Genomic DNA, 18,630 nt, shown 5'->3' with positions numbered 1-18,630 from the left:
AGGGCGTGTCAACAGTGTGGGCATTATCATTGACAGTGTGACTGTGGGTGCCTATCCTACAGTCCAGCTCGACACAGTATTGTGGGAAGGTAGAGCAGATCGTGGTGTATCTTGGGACCAGGCTCAATGCCCTGTGATGCATTGCATTCTGTCCAAGCACTCTGTGGGCTTCCATCTCTTTCACAGCATTTTTGCAACAGCCCTCATTTGCTGTGCACTATGGCATCTTTTTGTGAGAAGGATGGATCCCACACTGCTCTCCTGCGCTCTGTTAACTGTCATGAAGACACCGCGGATGGCAGTGCAGTTAATCATGAAGTTCCTAACTGAAGAAGACTTGCAGGCACCTAACATGCTTCATGATATGGATAGGAGCAATTTTAGATTGCTTTTAGCATTCACAGAACAGCTGCGTAAAGTAGACTGTCACTTTTGGAGTTGAGAAACAAGTACTGAATAGTAGGATCGTACCGTCATGTAGGTGTGGGATGAAGAACAGTAGCTACAGAACTTTCGGATGTGGAAAGCCACCTTCCTAAAACTGTGTGCGGAACTCGCCCCAGCATTGCGGCGCAAGGACACCAGAATGAGAGCTGCCCTATTGGTAGAGAAGCATGCGGCAGTCGCTTCGTGGGAGTTGATGACTCCAGACTGCTACTGGTCGGTTGCGAGTCAGTTTGGAGTGGGGAAGTCTATCATTGGGGCTGTGTTAATGCATGTGTGCAAGGCAATAAATCACATCCTGCTACGAAGGACTGACTCTGGGAAATGTGCATGAAATAGTGGACAGCTTTGTAGAAATGGGTTTCCCTAACGGTGGAGGGGTGATAGATGGCGCACACATTCCAATTTTGGCACCAGGTCACCTTGCAACGGAGTACATCAATAGGAAGGGGTACTTCTCCATGATGTTGCAGGCGCTTGTAGATCACTGTGGGCATTTCACTGACGTCAGTGCTGGGTGGTCCAGAAGGGTGCATGATGCACTCATCTTCAGGGACACCAGCCTGTACAGAAAGCTACAAACAGGGACTTTCTTTACAGGCCAGAAGATTACAGTGGGGGATGTTGAAACACCCATAGCGATCTTGGGGAAACTTGACATATCCCTTACAGCCATGGCTCATGAAACCTCACACAGGACACCTGGACAGCAGTAAAGAGCGGTTCAACAGGCTGAGTAGGTGTCGGGTGATAGTTGAATGGGCCTTTGGCAGATTAAAGGTGCGCCGGCAATGCCTTAATGGCAGATTAGACCTTAATGAGCATAATATTCCCATGGGCATAGCCGCATGCTGTATGTTGCATAATCTCTGTGAAGCTAAGGTGAAAGTTTTTGCTCAGGGATGGAGTGCTGAGAAGGCAGACCTCTTGGCTGCTGATTTTTGAGCAGCCAGATACTAGGGCTGTCAGAGGAGACCAGAGGGGGAGAATTTGAGTCAGGAAGGCTTTGAGGCAACACTTTGAAAATGAGAACAAGTGATGTATATCTCTGTGATTGGTGCTTCAATGTTACATTATGTGTAGTTTTCCTAGGAAGCAATGGTGACATTTGGGGCCTTATGTTCCAGTAAGCAAATGATTAAAATGCCTATGCATGTATTGGTAGTGCCTGCAAACTCAATTTGTAGAAAACAGAGATGCTTTACCATTTGAAAACTTTGCTTTTATTGCACAAGAAACAGCACCCACAAAGATGGTTGGTGGGAAAAGAGGAACAAGGGAAGGGCAGACTTTCAGAGCTATGTATAGGTCCAGGTATCATTATGAAAGTTGTCCGAGGGGGTTGAGTGAATGGGAAAACAAGTAGTTCTGGAGAATGGAAAGGAATGTTGCAGGCAGAGTTTGAGGTGTGGGGAAGGACATGGGAAAAAGTTCTGAATGTGCTACAGGAAAAGGTGAGCACGGATCTGCTCAGTCTGCAGCATTATTAAGGACTTAAGCATCTGCATTTGCCCATCTGTTACTTTAATCATCTGCTCAGTTGCATCCTTAACAAACTCCTGATTCTTTCTTCTGTCTTGCCGTTCAGCTTCCCAGTACTCCTTGCATACCCTTTTCTCTACATTGGAGCAGTGTAGTACCTCTCGGAACAGGTCTTCTTTGCTGCATCTTAGGCACTTTCTTATCTGGCGGAGATGTTTGGCCAGGGCGTATGGGCTGTTCCTGAAGGCCACATCTGCCGAAGCACGCAGAACAATGCACAGAAGCAGGATTATTAGTCATACACAGTATTCAAACATTTCAGTTAAATACACCTTTTACAACAATGCAATCACTTTCTCACTGACCCTAGCCAGGCAGCACATCTCCACAAACACCCAAAGCACGGTGAGTGGCAGGAAAGGCCACTCCACATGGGAAAAAGAGCACACACTTTTTGCAAGGGTCATGGTACAGCATACTAGGGAAAAAAATTCTAAAATTCCCACACTTTTCAACAGACGGGGGTAATTCTAGCAGACATCTTATTAAGGGTAAGCAGGGAAATGAGGGTAAATCTACTCAATGCTTGTGGCTTTTGCCCTGCTCCTGATGCTGTTCACCTGTGTGCCGCTTTAGTCCCTGCACAAGTGATTGCTGAATGGAGCAAGGAAGTTTCCTACAATGGGGGAAAGGAACAAAGCTGTTCTGCCATGGAACCTTCAACAGAAGATTACCAGGTACCCCCAGGAAAGTTTCCTGGAGATCTCTCTGGAGGATTCCTGTGAGATCTTGGCATGCATCAACACCCTGTTCCGTCGTACTGATTAGCTACCCAGGGAAATGTGCATATCACAGAAACACAGCCAGCCTTCCACATTTCTCTACCCTGAGCCCACCTCTGCATTACACAAACCATAGCCACTTACCAGGCATCTCCTCTCCTGCTTCTTGCTCACTAGAGAGCAACTGCTGAGACTGGCTAGACGTCTCTGGAATGGAGAACAGTTCCTGGCTGCCTGCCCCGCCGGGAGCTGCACATAGTCATCTAACTTCACCTCTTCATCACTAACTTGGTCCTCCAGGTTAGTGCCTCTTTCCACCGCCTCCATGCCCTCTGAAGTATCCATAGGACTTTTGGCAATGGAGGTGGGGTCACCACCGAGGATAGCATCTAGCTCCTTATAAAACCGGCAGGTCTTAGGTGAAGCACTGGAGCGATGGTTTGCATCCCTTGTCTTATGGTACTCATGCCTCAGATCCTTCATCTTCACGCCGCACTGCAGCGTGTCCCAATCATAGCCCTTTTCACACAAGCCTTGAGAAATGAGCTCTAGGAATTGGGATACCTACAGGCACAAGTGCAACTGGGACTGCACAGCCTCCTCTCCCCATATGCTGATCAGATCCTACAGCTCAGCAGCTGTCGAAGCAGGAGAGCTTTTGGTGCAATAACCCACCATGGGCACCTGAGAAGATATGAAGAGACCTCTCCATGCCAAGCCAGCAGGAAATGAAATTTCAAAAATTCCCAGGGCTTCTAAGGGGGAGGGGTGAATGGTTGCTTACCAGGCTACAGGGCAATGCAGTTCAAACTGCTGACCTGAGCAATCACGATGGGCATTGTGGGACAGCTCCTGGAGGCCAGTTAAAGCAATGAAATCAAGCATGGTGTCTACACTGGCACTTCGTCAACAAAAATTTAGAGGAAAAAGACACGTCTCTTGTTGGGGTGGTTATGTATTGTACATATTCACTGATTGGTCGACAAAACTCGGTAGCGTAGACAAGGCCTATGTCTACACTAACACTTCTGTCAGTCAGGGGCGTGAAAAACTGACATAAATTTCATTGACAGAAGCTCCGGGATAGACTCTCCCACTGACATAGCTACCGCTGCTCATTGGGCTGGTTTAATTAGACCAATGGAAGAGGTTTCTCCTGTCGGCATAGCGTGGCTACACAGGAGACCTTACAGGTGTGCCACTGTAAGGTCTGTAGGGTAGACCTAGCCTGAGGAAGTCCATGTCTATACGTACCCCACAAGCAGCATAAACTGTATGTCAGCAGGAGAGTGTCTCCCGCTGACACAGCGCAGTCCACACCGGTGCTTACGTAGGTGTAACTTAAGTCATTAAGGGAGACGGTTTATTCACACCCTTGAATGACAGAGGTTTTGCCCACATAAGCCGTAGTGTAGACAGACATAGTCTAAGCATTAAATTGAAGTACTCTGACACCCCTTCATCCAAAGCCTGCTTTGGCCCTACTACTCATTTCATGTTGAGAGAGTAACCTCTGTCAAGGCTGTCACCCTTGTCCTATTTGAGCCCATAATTTGGATGTCACGCTGTGAAAAGCCTAGGTTTGAAACCTGGGTATGTAGCACCCAACGGAGTCCTTGGTATCTCAACTTGTTCATGGTTAAGGTGGGTTGGGGACATGTTAAGAGAAGAGATATGAGATCTGATCCTTTCCCAACAGAAGCATGCAAAGGGCAAGCTGCCTACAGCTAAACTGTGGTGCTGGGTTACCTAGGGTTAATGTGTGCCATGCAGAATTCTGTGTAAGTATCTTCAGTCAGACTGAACCTTTTGTCAGCCTGATAAAGAAGTACTACGATAGTCTCTGCAGTGGAAGAGTGTTTTTTAATATGGCAGCAAAGTATCCCTTGAAGGTTTACAGTTGGAGGCTGGATCAAACATCCCAAATCCTTTCAGCTCAAAAGGAGCATCTAAAGTCATCTGCAGGACCAGTATGTTGAAAATCTTCCATAGAAGCTGTTTCATAACTATTCAGTTTATCCTTCCCCCTAAAGTTGGAAATGCCAGTTCTTTTTCTAGCAATGATAACTGTGCCAGATATTAAAGGGAAAGAGCACGGGGAATACAATATACATAAAGTTCCACACATTGTTCTTCTGAAGGGATTATTCATTAGAGCACTTTACCACTCAGAAGAACTGCTGGCTGCATGAAAAGTGGGAGCAGTTGTAATGCTGATGGCTGCATCTCCATTTGCTGTTGCTCCATATAGCCCTTCTGAGGGTATGGCTACACTTGGAATTTCAAAGTGCAAGTGTGGTCGCGGCACCAGCACTGGGAGAGAGCTCTCCCAGCGCTGCAGGTACTCCACCTCCCTGAGGGGATTAGCTTACAATGCTGGGAACCGTGCTCACTCTGGCACTTTACAGCACTGTAACTTGCTGCGCTCAGGGGGGTGTTTCAATGCATCTGTTAAGAAAATGTTAACTTTAAACTGAAGATGGAAGCTGTGAGTGGTAACTCCTGGCAACTGTTGGAGATGTGTACCTGTTTTCAGCTTGCATCATTTTGATGTAAACATGCTGTCCTGAAATAAGCAGAGTCCAAATTTGATCTCTTCCAAAACAGACCATAATCTGGACTAGTTTAGGTTTTTCTTCCTTTTGGTTCTTCACTTTCACAGTATGATACTCTTTGTGGGACTATATTCTGAAGGGCAGGGGAAGACTCTGGCTGTGGACAGCACGTTATCTGAATCTTTCAGAGCAAGACTGCAAAGTAATTGGTGTGCACAGTTTGATGCGGAAGTGAAGCACAGTGCGTAGGATAGTATACAGTGCTAGGATAGAATAATGCCTTTTGAACAGCTTTTGTTCCTGTACTTACAGAGCCATTTCTGTCTGATTTAACCCCCCCCCCCCCCCCCCCCAAAAAAGCAAACTGCTAGCCACGTTGGAATAGAAGGGGCAGTAGGTAAAGTTGGAAGATCACCTGCCTTTCACAGTGCCACTAAATGAATTCTTGTGTTCATGAAAGGGAAGGATTAAGCACTGGCCGTGAGCTTCCTATGCACATTTCTGACAATGCTCTTCAGCCTTCATTCTGCAAAACTCCTAGTCTCTAGCCGCTTGCACAAAATTGCCAAATTTCCTTGGGTGCTGATTTGCAGCTTTCTCCCCATTTTGCCAATCCTGAATCCTCAAAATGACAGAATAGTGCCAGTTAGAGTGTAAAATGAGTTTTCATGACTTGTTGGCTTAAAACGGCTTGCAGTGGTGCTGGATATCATGTCCTGATCTTTCATTGCAGCTTCCTTCTCAGAGCGAGTAAGAAATATGTCTCCAGATGAGATCAAAATCCCTCCAGAACCCCCAGGCAGGTGTTCAAACCACTTACAGGTAGGTATAAACCCTCTTCCAGTTTTCCGTCTCTCTGGATTTGTCTGAAATTTCAGTTAACCAGTTGACCAAACATCCTAAGAGCTGGTAAAATGCAGCAAAAAAGATTCCCGCAGAATCAAAACCATCTGAGAAATTTTTTTCTCAATCTCATGCAAGTCAAATGCAGTGTAAAGGTTCCCCCACATGCTTACCGCACTTCAGTGTGAGCACTACAGCAAGGTCTTTCACCCAACACTGGGCAAAATGACACATTCATTGAATAGAAAAGAACTGCATTTATCACCTTAGCTGCTTTTCAGCCTTTTCGAAGAAACAGAATTAACTCCCCATTTCTAACTAGGTGGAGAAGTGTACTATGCAAACAAAAATCTCTGTAAATAACTCTTGCCTTGCTTCCATAACTACCCAGGAATAATAAATGGATAGTGTGGGAATGCGTACCACAGCCCAGATCTTGTCTTGGCCAGTACTGCGCTGAAATTCAGAAGTGGTGGGTTCTGTTCTAAATCAAGAAACTACCATTTTTGGTTGGGTTCCAGACTTGGTAAGAGCTCTCCCATCTAACTGTAATATATTTCCACAGGGTTCTTTAATTCTAAGGGTATGTGTACACTGCAGTTGAAACACCCACTAATGGCTTGTGTCAGCTGACATGGGCTCAGGCTACAGGGCTGTTTAATTGCAGTGTAGACATTTGTGCTTGAGCTGGAACCCAGGCTCTGGGACCCTCCTGTGTTTTGCTGTGGTACCTTTCCACAGATCTGAAGAAGAGCTGTGTTGGTGAGAGAGTCTGAGCCACACAGAAGTTGGTCCAATAAAAAAAGATATTTCCTCACCCAGCTTGTTTTCCTTTCTGAGGCAGATATGGAGCTGGATTTAGTGGGGAGACAGGAAAAGGCATGCAATTGTGTAATTGCTGCTAATGCTACCTTGTGATGAAGAGTGGCTTGTGTTTGCATCTGATGCTAATGCAATCTTTTATCGTATTAGTACTTAATTAGTACTTAACTCTATGCCAAAGGAACAGAATTCACTACTGATAGTGGGTTTAATGCATATGTAGGCATAGCAGAATTTGACTTTTTTTAAATATAATTTTGACAAACTTTGACATTTTTAAGCATTTATTCTATTTTTATCTATTTTTAAAGTTTCACAGTTGTGGGAAATTGAAGGTGGGGTCAGACAGTATTTAATTACAATAGACTTTGAGATACAAAAAGTTAAAGCTTTATAACCATTAGAACCCAAATTATCAACATCACGTCAGAATATACAAAGTAAATAGCCTTAAATCAAACTCTGAAGTTCTCAAGCAAGCAGCATTTTTCTTTCTTTGCCTATTTGTAAATTGTTGATTGTCATTTGAAGTATATTTTTCATCCGTTTGTGTGTATGGTGAAATCTATTTATCAGTAAACGGTGATAAATCTCATCTTTCCAATCCTCTACTCATATGTGTATCTGGGAGAGCTGTCCATAGAAAGGTGTAGCAGCCCCTTTGTGTATCAAAACTGTTATTCCCTGAAACAAGTGGAAAAAGACTGCAAATATTACTTAATAGTGGTCCCCATTCTTGCATGCCATAGATTGGGGAAGGTAAATGAAGCTGGGGCTACTGTTTCCTGCCAACTGCTAGTAGGTTTAATAGTGGTGGACAATTTAAGATGGCACAGTGGTGAAGAACTGTTGTGTGGAGACCTCCAAAGGGTGAGTTACAACCCTGTAATGGTTAGTAAGTCATTTTGAATCACAGTACAGAATGCATCCTCTTTGTGTGGTGTACCTGACACGCCCATTATTAGTTCTCTTTTGTACTGCAAGAGATTTTAATGGTGTGACATCAGTGAATGAGTAAGAGTGCATAGGTCTGAGGAATGCAGTAAACTGGTGCGAAGATCTGATAAATTAAGACTGATCCATTTCCTTTCTCAGCTGTCTCCACCCTGTGTGGAATATGTCTACCCCAAACCACCTTAAAGAATGGAGACTCACTCCAGTTTTGCAAGCAGAGCAAACTGCCTTTTGCAAATTGCGCAACTAAAATATTTTTCAGTTCTGTAGTGGGGCCTGACATACTTTGGAGATTTGGAAATAAACTGTCCTTTATTCCATTGGTATCTCTACCTTCCATTGCTCAGTTTATCTTTCTAACATGCTGTATCTTGAAAAGCTCTATGCAGAGAGGAAATTCTTTTCTATTTTCAAGGTGATCCACTAGTTCTTTGCTTTGTGGACATTCCATATTCTAAATATGAGGACTCCATCTTGGCGGTGCTATCAACACTTCAGATTTAGAGGCTGAATTTCAGCGATAGTTGCAACTGTTCTCTCAAAACTTGTGGTGCCTCCTTTGGACATGTTAATAGGGTTGTGTGATTTCGCCTAAAAGATCAACCTTAATTGAGGAAGTAGCAATTTTATACCTGATGATACTTGACCTTTCATCCAAGGATCTTGCTACTTTGTGTAAACTGTAGTGAAATTTACTACACGTAAAATCACAGAAATGCAGGGCTAGAAGGGGCCTCCTTGAGTTGGGGACATAGTATTCCCATTTTACACAAGGGGAAACTGAGACCTGAGAGGTTGAAAGACTTGCCCATGGTCACACAGGAGGTCAGTGGCAGAGCAGGGAATATGAATCTGCATCTCCTGCTTCCAAATTTTGGATTTCAGCCACAAGATCTTAATTTTCTATTGTAAAGTCTCTGGAATTTCACTTCTTGAAAAATAGTTTAACTTTTATAAGTTTTTTTTGTTTTTTTTTTCCTCATAGTGCTAGTGTCACAAACTACCTTGCTTAGCAGCAGGACGACTGCCTTTCATGCAAGATTCAAATACAGATTGTAGTTTAAAACCTACCAAGTAACTACATTTCCCGGGTTATTCAGGGTTGAAAGTGCATCTTCCATTTTCTGCTTTCTGTGCTGCATGTCAGACACTCTGCCCAAAATCACTGGAGTAGGGAGTGCATTTTGAACTTTTATGCTGCCCTGCTGAGCAAAACAGATGCAGTTTTCTTTACGGCCTTCCTTTTGAAAGGTAATTATATCCAGTATTTCACACCTTCTGAATCTGTTTAAGTTGCCTTTCCCAGCAGTTCAAGTTTCACTGGAATACTCCCTGCATTGTGCAGCTGCAGGACCTCCAAGGAGAGGTCACTTTCTCCTAACCAGCTCCCTATGCCCAAAGACATTCACAAGTGGGTAGTTACCAAGAGTATGGCACTGACAGTGGACAGCATCAGCAATGCCTGCAGATAACATTGTTTGCACAGAGCACGTAAGTTAGTTTTCCAGCAAAACTCTGCTCCCCTTCCCTTATGCTACCCAGATCTGGCAGTGAGCCGTGTCCTTTTCTTGGGTAGCCCAGCGTCGGTTCTCTCCAGTTGCACATCTGAGATTTTGAGAATAGATGAGAGAATTAAACACTTGAATTGCACTGTTAAGTATGAATGCTGGTTGCCCAGTTTGAGCTGTTGGCACACATCTTACTGCCCCTGGCTTCAGTTCCTCCTTTCTCTCAGTACTTTCACGGGATCTATACTTTAGGGACTCTCAGAGAGTAGCATTGATGCTGGCTGCTTTTTCCCAAATCAGCCTTCTGAGATGTCACTAATTGTCTCAGTAACTTAGTGGAGAAATTTTTGTGTGGACTCTGAATCTCAGTTGCACTGTTAATCTAAAGCCTCATAAATCCAACTTGGTGAGCAGTCCTGCTCACAAGAGGAAAGACTTTAAGGACATGAAGTGAAAGGGATCTTTCACTTTTTGTGCCTCCCCCACCGCGGGCCACATTTACACATTATGCGCCCCTAGGCACAGCATCTTCAGCACCCCCTACCTGCAGCTGATCTTCATGGTGCGCACAGTTTTTTAGAGAGGGAAGGTATGCCTAGAATGCCAGCACCCCAGGCACCTGCCTAATTGGAAACCTGGCCCTACCCCCACCCCAGTCTCTTCCAGGCCGGGATAGTGGCTTTAATGCTTCACTGTTAGCATAGGAGGTGGGATGTTCCTTGAATCATCTCCTGCGTTGGGCATAATCGTAAGAGACCATTCAAGTCCTATTTAAGGGGCTGAACTGTTGTCGGACAGTACTTAATCCATTAATAGCATCACTAATGCTCTGCCCGTGTCAAGCCACTGGCTGGTTTAAAAGCTTTTCATCAAGCTTTGTACTTCTCAAGATCATCCATCTCTTTGCTCCCCGCCCCCATAGTGTGGTGGCAAATGCTTTGATTTTGGGGGTGTTTTTTGTTTTTTTACACTCAATTGAAAGTATTAAGACTGCGGGGTTAGGGGACTGTTTTTCCTCTGAAGAACATCCCTCTCCCCCCCACCTTTTAAAGAGATCCTCTTCTCATTTCCCCCTCTTTCCAAGTGTATTGCTGGCATATTGAACATAATGTAAATAGTCTGAAACAAACCTGTTCATGGAACTAATCCAGTGGTTTTCAACCGTTTTTTTTTTTTTTCATTTGCAGTCCCCTTTGGAAATCTTAAATGTAGTCTGTGGACCTCCTGGTGTCCATGGACCACAGTTTGAAAACCACTGAACTAATCCATCTCTTTCCCTCGGGATCTGAAACAAGCAGGATGGGGTTTTAATTTGCTTTGCTTTGTTTTGTTTAACTCTTTCTACCATTGCTGCTGCAGGGAGCCCTTGCTCCTTTAAGAGCTTGATAGCCCCCACTGTATAGTGGATTATGCAGGGAGGGGAGAGTGATCTTTGATTTGTGAGTCTGAGAAGAATCAATGTCACTGCAGATCAGCCCAGATGATGTGCCTGCTTCAGCCTTCCTGCCTCTGAAAAAATTACTGTTCTAATGTGGGAGAGGGCCATTTGGGGTTTAACTATGCAGAAATAAGACAACCTTGTTAGGAGATATTCAATAAGCACAGTCTGTGTGTTACTACTTGGTGTTGGCTCTTACATTGTTTCCTTTTTATCTAGGATAAGATACAAAAGTTGTACGATAGGAAGATGAAAGAGGGCATGGATATGAACTACATCATTCAGAGGAAGAAGGAATTTCGTAATCCCAGGTGAGTTTTTCCTTTGGGGTTACAACTCCACATGAAAGCTAATTCCAAGACTCGTCGTCCCTGCCATTAGAGTCCTGTCAGAAATTGGGGATGTTGAGCAATAGACACTGTTACTGCTCATGAAATCAGCAAGAGGATCTAGAAAAACATCTCAAATGAGTGAGCATTAGACTCTTTGGAGATCCATGTAACCACGACTAAAACACAAATTTTAAAACCAAGTATGTAGGGCTTTAGGTAGGATTCCGTGGATGGTATGTTTTGGGTTGGGAGTTAGAGATGAATCTCTAGTTGGGAGGGAGGAATAACCAGGGTTTTTGGCATGTTTTGCATATTGTGGTGGTGTTTATAGGTCTTCAGAGTGTTACTCTTTGCACTCTGATTCTGCACCTGTGCCATTGAAAAGGAGCACCAGCCTCTTTGTACCAACAAACTCCATGAGCTTAAACTTGAAGAAAGGCAGGGAAAAGCTAGAAATAAACTAATTGTTCTTCTGTCTCAGCATCTATGAAAAGCTGATCCAGTTTTGTGCAATCGACGAACTTGGTACAAATTATCCCAAGGTAAGAAGAGAGAGATTTCCTGGGAGATGGGGTGGGTACATGAAGCTCTCATCAGTCCTGTCCTCTTCCTCAGCCAGGACATTTAGGGCTTCATACTTCAGGGCTGATGGAAATAGTCAGCTAGAGATTTGTTTGCAGTTTGATTTCTAGTTGCATTGAAGTAAAATGTGCTCTGTATAACAGTGAACTCCAGTAGCTATAGCTTTGCGATATACACTTTGAATTCTGTGGCTGGGGACAGCTAATTTGGGGATTTGTAGTGGTGCAGGTAAAATTCTTCTTTGGCCTGTCAGTCTTTCAGGAGGCACAAATTTGGGAAACAAGTGTCTACTTGCAATGAGAAATATTTAGTGCATCTATCACTCACTGAAATGGCATAAACCAGTACAAATCATGCAAATTATTGAATTGTCAGATGGAAAATGGTACCAGGAACATATCTAGCTTCAGGCTAAGACTGTAGAAGGAGCCAAAGACAGTTAGGCATCTGGGAGTTGGGTGTCCATTCATGTTAATCCCTTCAGCCTCAACATCTTGTAAAATATTTGACTGTTCACACCTGAAAAACAGTGCTCTTTAGAAGAGCACAACCTGACTTACCTCACTCCAAGGCTGGGAGCAGGGCTAAGGCTTGGGCGGGGCGGGGGAGGTCACACGGATCGGGTAAGGGGGCGAAGACTGGGGGAAGGCGGGCACTGAGGAGCTGCAGCCAGGCTGTGGTGGAGGGCGGCAGCTGGACCCGCAACTCTGTTCTTGGCCCCAGGCCAGGAATGGAGCTGCAGCTAGGGGCCAAGGCTGGGGGCAGGAGCGGTGCCAGGAGCAAAGCCGCTGCTGGGCCATCGTAGGGAACAGCAGCCGGGCCCTGGGCCAGGTGCAGAGCTGGGATGGGGCTAAGGTGGGGCTGGGTGGTGCTCCCTCGCCACCCCCTGTAGGGGCTGGCTTGCACCTGCTGCACCCCTCTGAATGTTCCTCCGTGTCCCCCTGGGGGGCGTGCCCCACAGTTTTATGACATCTGCATAAGAGATTCATTGATTCTTAGCTTAGGCCAATAAAAGATATTACATAACTTCTGTTGGTCCAATAAAAGATATTATCTCACCCATCTTGTGTCTCTGATATTCTAGGACCAATGTAACTACAACTACAATGCATATGAACCTTTTATGTCTGATTGGAATACGGGAGAGGGGCATTTAGAGCTGTAGTGAATATTTCCTTCTCTTCCTTGTGGTACTTTAATAGAAGTACATGTTTGATGCTGAGTGAAATGTTGAAGTGTTTTGTATATCTTACTGTTCAAACAAGTTCCTGAAATAATGTTAAACCTTTTCTCTTTCAGGACATGTTTGACCCTCATGGGTGGTCTGAGGACTCCTACTACGAGGCACTAGGTGATCTTAAGGATATCTTTCCGTTCTTTCTGATCACTCCTGCAGCTTTTATTAGTGCTATTGAATCATGCTGGAGCTTTAGCAACCGTATTTTAACTGAACACCCTTTTGATATGACTGGAAAGTCAGAACATGCCTGCTGCATTCTGGTTAGGCACTAGTCCAGTTTGGCTGCATAGACCAGGGCCACCCAGAGGTGGGGGCAAGTGGGACAATTTGCCCCGCGCCTCGCAGGGGCCCCCACGAGAGTTTTTCGGGGCCCCTGGAGCAGGGTCCTTCACTCACTCTGGGGGCCCTGGAAAACTCTCGCGGGGCCTGGGTCCCCAGAGCTTCTTCCTCTCCAGGTCTTTGGCGGCAGTGTGGCAGCAGGGGGGGCCCTTCCGCTCTGGGACCCGCTGCCAAAGTTACCCCGAAGACCCCATGGCGGGGGGTCCTTCTGCTCCGGGACCCACCACTAAAGTGCCGGGTCTTCAGCGGCAATTTGGCAGCGGGGAGCCCCTGCCGTGGGTCTTTGGGACACTTTGGCGGCTGGTCCCAGAGCAGAAGGACCCCCTGGCACTGAATTACCGCAGAAGCAAGGGCCTCCTGCTGCCAAAGACCCCAGGCCCCTTGAATCCTCTGGGCAGCCCTGGTACAGACCTAGAACTTCCTGAGTTTCCATTAGTTTGGAAAGTCCGTCCCTTGAAATTGTTGGTCTGAGATACAAGCAGGCTCTGGTTGCAGTGAAGAGACTAAAGAAATTATAAGTGGAATGTTGCCTTGATAGTATTTTTATTTCATAGCTGATTTCAGTAGTTTTCTGAATGTGGGACCTTGCCTATTGATTGTGGGGGTGGAGACGGGAACTGTTGTAGAGTTGAATTACTCCTTTTGCTGAATCTCCTGCTTTTTATAACTTCTTGTATCAACCTTTTTTAGCCAAAGCACAGAAGATTGAAATGGACAAACTGGAAAAGGCCAAGAAGGAGCGCACAAAGGTAATAAATCAAGAATTATGGAATTTAGAGATCAATCTCCCAGCCTTTATTCATTCCATTGCTTCATGTTCCTCCATGTACTACCCCTTGTATTGACTATTAGGTATTTTTAGGCGGTTCTGACATCTTCCCCTTTATTCATTTCTTTGCCAAACTGTACAGATTTAGGTTTTTGGCCTTTCCTTGTAGGTCAGTTTCTCTCCAGGCCCAATTGCCTTTGCTACTTGAGTCCCATCCAGTTTTGTCAATGTTCTTAAATCAGAGCATGCATAACTGCACCCAGTATTCCAAATACAAGATCATCAATACTCTATGAATAACTACTATGTACTTAGTCTTTCACACGATGCCTCTAGTCACGCAGCCTAATGTAGCTTAATTCCCCCAGCAAATCACACTGAACTCAGGCCTGGTGTTTGTTTTCTCTTATTACCACTTTGACTATATCTAGACCCATATCAACCCCCTGATACCTGAAAATGTTTTTGCGTATTAGGAAATTGAGTCAATGCATTTAAAACACTATATATAACTCTGGAGGACTTCATCACCCACACTCCCACCAAATGGTGAGGCACTTGGATTAGGGGCTGGCATTCGGAAATCATATCCAAATAGTTAATTAACGAGATCTCACTTCAGATTTGTAGAATGCTTTTTTTTGGCAACAAGGACATTTTTTGCAGCAAACTCTTTTTATAGCCATCTCTTTGTTTGCCTCTTGTTTTGCTTTATGCACAACAATATAGTCACCTGTGACTATCCCCCCTCCTTTCCCATGGCTGTAGACTTATAGGTATGTAATTGCAGGCTGTTGTGGCTCTTGCTGCTAGGTTTTCTTCTGTGGTTCAGTCTCTGTAAACCATGTGTGCGGGGACTTGCTTTCTAGGACAGCTTTTATTTTTCTATCTTTATTTTCTCATTGAAGAAATGATTTGTAAAGATGTGTCTGTACAGACCAGGATTCTAGTCCTGATCTGTCTGTTAAGGATGGTACCAAACTTTCTAATCTGTCTACACATGGAGAATCTTCATATTACACATCTTCATAACGGTTGTAACTGATACGTTTTGGAGTACTTGGTTTTTCTCTCCCCAACATACCAATGATAAGTGAAATGGCCCAGTAAATGTTTTTATACTTTGTTTGCTCAGGTGCTGTAGCATTCTTGGTCTCAGAATGTATGAGACCAAAGTAGGTGAGGTAATAACTTTTTTATTACAGAAGTTGGTTCAATAAAAAAAATACCTCACCTATATTGTCTCTTCTTTATACCTTGCTACATTCTGGATCTAAAGAATAACTTTATAGTGAGGGAAGAAGACCTAGATATTAACATCTGTTCTTTTTTTCCTCCCTTCTTCTTCCTTTCTAGATTGAGTTTGTGACTGGCACTAAGAAGGGCACAACAACAAATGCTTCATCCACCACAACCACAACAGTCAGCACTGCCGTTGGAGGTAAATACATGTGATGACAAACTTAAATTCCATTGCAATTGTGGGAATTGCCTCTCATGCTACCCAGAAACCCTAGAAGATCCCTTTCTTCTCCATCCCCTTGACACAAGACAAGTCTACACTACCGAGCAACATCAGCACAGCTGCACCACTGTAACACATCTGGTGAAGACAAGCTCTGTCAATGGGAGAGCACTCTCACGTCAACATAATTACTCCACCTCCACAGGTGGAACCTGTGTCAGCAGGAGAGTGTCTCCCGCTGACATAGCACCAGTGTGGACAGTGCTTAGGTTGATGTAACTTGCGTTGCTCGGGGGGGCGGGGTGCCTGAGTAACGGAAGTTACGTTGACCTAAGCGGTAACGTAGAGGAGCCCGAAGAAGACAGATTGCCAGGAGTTGGTGGCCTTAGTGTTACCAGTATTAGTTATCTGGGATTGGGGGTTGCTTGCCTGTTTTCCTGGTAGGAAGGTTTGGCAGTAAGCTTCGGGAAGGGAAGGATTTCTTTGTGCCAAGGTTAATGGAATTTGTTGCTGGATGTTGATTGTCTCTTGAACAGGTCTTTCCCCAGAGCCTGAGGAGAGGGTTGGGAAAAGAGATGAACAACTTGATGTTGTAATTTGGATAATGGCTCTTAACAGTTAGTGCTATACCTCATGCTAATGCAGTGGTTCTCCAACTTTTGTACTGGTGATCCCTTTCACATAGCAAGCCTCTGAATGTGACCCTCCCCCCCCCTTAATAAATTAAAAATGCTTTTTTATATATATTTAACACCATTATAATGCTGGAGGCAAAGCGGGGTTTGAGGTGGAGGCTGACAGCTCGTGACCCTCATGTAATAACCTCACGACCCCCTGAGGGGTCCCAATCCCCAGTTTGAGAACCCCTATGCTAATGGAATGGGGAGATCCATGTTTTCTGTCCAAACCAAACCTACTTTGGTGTTGGGGTAGAGAGTAAATCTCATGTCACTTTTTTCTAAGAGTTCAGGGGCATAAAGGGTGCAGATTCTTCAGTTTGCCTTTGGGGGTTCAAAGTTCCATTAGGTTTATGCTCAACACTTCCTGACCAAGTTCCATTTGCCTCATAGAGGGGTGAGGAAATGCTGTCCACTCAGGCAATGGTACTTGGAGGGCTGAGAAGGAGAGGGATCTCTTAAGATCAATGGCTGTTAATGTTAATACTAGTCTCTCTTGGTTTTTCCAAATCAGATGCTCAAAAGAGAAAAAGTAAGTGGGACTCTGCCATCCCGGTAACAACAATAGCTCAGCCCACCATCCTCACCACCACTGCAACGTTGCCAGCGGTTGTCACAGTAACCACCAGCGCAAGCGGCTCCAAAACCACAGTTATCTCTGCTGTTGGCACCATAGTGAAAAAAGCAAAGCAGTGACAAGTGCATTGAGACCTGACCTGGGCTTCTAGACTGAATTCTCATTGAAGGCACCACCCTTTGAAGGGGAAGAGGAGAAGGTCACTCTTATTTGCTCAGTACAAAATGACAAGACTTGAAAACAGATCCAACATGCCCCCCCCCCCTTCCATCCCCCAACCCCATTAAGGGAAGTGGGGGAAGCAGGAACATCAGGTGTGCGCACACAGGACTGACCTTCATAGAAAGGAGTTTCTCTATCCCGTGTCACTGCTGGAATGACCAGTCGCTCTGTAGTGTGCTGAAGGCCAGTGGTGTGCAATGTGTCAGCTTGTAAACGTTAGCTCATTTAGGTGTTGTGGTGTTGTTACTTTTATGGCTTGGAGAGTCTTATCCCTACTGGAAATCTGAATTTTAAAAATAAATGGGAAAATGTCGGTCATTCTCTTGCATCTCAGGCCACGCTTTAAAGGTTGTTGCCCTATGACTTGGTCTTCCCCACGCATACACGCTCTGCCTCAAGGGAATTAATGCGCACAAGGCTGATCAGCATCCTTGCTTGTAAGCATAGCTGAGATGTGAGTGTATAATCTACATGCAAAGAAATGAGTCTACATTCATACAATTGCTATTCACATCTGTAACCTATATCCATGTAGCTTTTATTTTGGTAATCAGGTGTTAAAAGCATTGAAATTTTTTAATATAAAATAGTCAGGTTTTGCTAGCCTCTTACAGAGATGGAGACCCCCTGTGCAGAACCTGGACTGTGGGTGTCACATTTGTGAAATCAGAGCGTGCATTTGGAGAGAGCTACCGAGAGAAATTTTGTCTCCATGGAGTAAGATCAGATACCAGATCGCCAGAGGAAAGTGTTCCTGATATAGAAGCTCATGTTGTCTATGTATAATGTAGTGACTTATACTGTGAAACACAGCAGTACTGTTTGCTCCAATGTAGTGAAAAAGATATTTAAGTCAACTTAAATTTTACTTTTTGGGGAGGCAGGGGAGGTGCTTCCTACCTATGCTACTAAAAATCCTTCATTATAAAAATGGAAAATTTTAAAAATTCTTGTCCTTTTCATATCTTACTATGTGCATTTCTCTGACTGGCTAATGGAAAAAAACCATTATTTTCACTTTTAGTGTTGATACCTGGGTTGCAAATGCTGCAGGGGAGTGTTTACTTTAAAACTTTTCCCCATGGAATTTTAAGAAATCACGGAAAGCTCTTTAGACTTTTGTCTTACTGAGACCATTTTCTGGACATATTTTGTGTTTATATCCCTTTTTAAAGATTTCTCAGCTCTTTCATTATAAAACCCATATTCTGGGATTGATACCTTTAAAACTCTAATTTTTGTAAACTTGTGTCAGTTTTTCTTAATTTTACCAGCAGTCAGCCCCTAATAATACACAGGTGTTTTGTATAATCCTTTTCCTCCATGGATCTCAAAGTACTTTACCAGGAGATAAGTATTATACGGTGAAGTGTCTTGCCCAAAGTCTTCTAGAAAGCCAGTGAAATGCTATTTGATGTGGGTGGATGGAATAATTTACACTGCCATAATTGTTTGAAGAAATCACTACTAAATTGTTTATTGTACCAGTCCCTATAAGATATTTTTTAGTGCACCTCATTGCTGACTATATTAATAAATACCAATTTCCTTCAGCTTCAATATTCCAGGTGTTGCAGATTATATTGAGATAAAAATTGC

The 18,630-nt window shown here is 44.2% G+C and overlaps 1 protein-coding gene across 3 annotated transcripts in view; it reads left to right on the top strand.

Moving 5' to 3' along the window:
• SAP30BP (SAP30 binding protein) overlaps positions 1-17,979 on the top strand; it is a 53,265-nt gene extending 35,286 nt beyond the window's left edge. For all 3 annotated transcript variants that reach the window (XM_032792912.2, XM_032792913.2, XM_032792910.2), the window contains 7 exons: positions 5,997-6,085; positions 11,048-11,139; positions 11,642-11,702; positions 13,042-13,093; positions 14,012-14,070; positions 15,447-15,531; positions 16,747-17,979. In XM_032792912.2, coding sequence (XP_032648803.1) covers positions 5,997-6,085; positions 11,048-11,139; positions 11,642-11,702; positions 13,042-13,093; positions 14,012-14,070; positions 15,447-15,531; positions 16,747-16,928 — 620 coding nt within the window. In that variant the 3' untranslated portion in view covers positions 16,929-17,979. The remainder of the gene's footprint in view (positions 1-5,996; positions 6,086-11,047; positions 11,140-11,641; positions 11,703-13,041; positions 13,094-14,011; positions 14,071-15,446; positions 15,532-16,746) is intronic.
• Positions 17,980-18,630: the final 651 nt, after the last annotated feature.

This window comes from Chelonoidis abingdonii, chromosome 13, assembly GCF_003597395.2.
Source record: "Chelonoidis abingdonii isolate Lonesome George chromosome 13, CheloAbing_2.0, whole genome shotgun sequence".
Taxonomy (NCBI): Eukaryota; Metazoa; Chordata; order Testudines; family Testudinidae; genus Chelonoidis; species Chelonoidis abingdonii.
The sequence above is the reverse complement of the archived record's forward strand: the minus strand, read 5'-3'. Positions and strand labels throughout refer to the sequence as shown.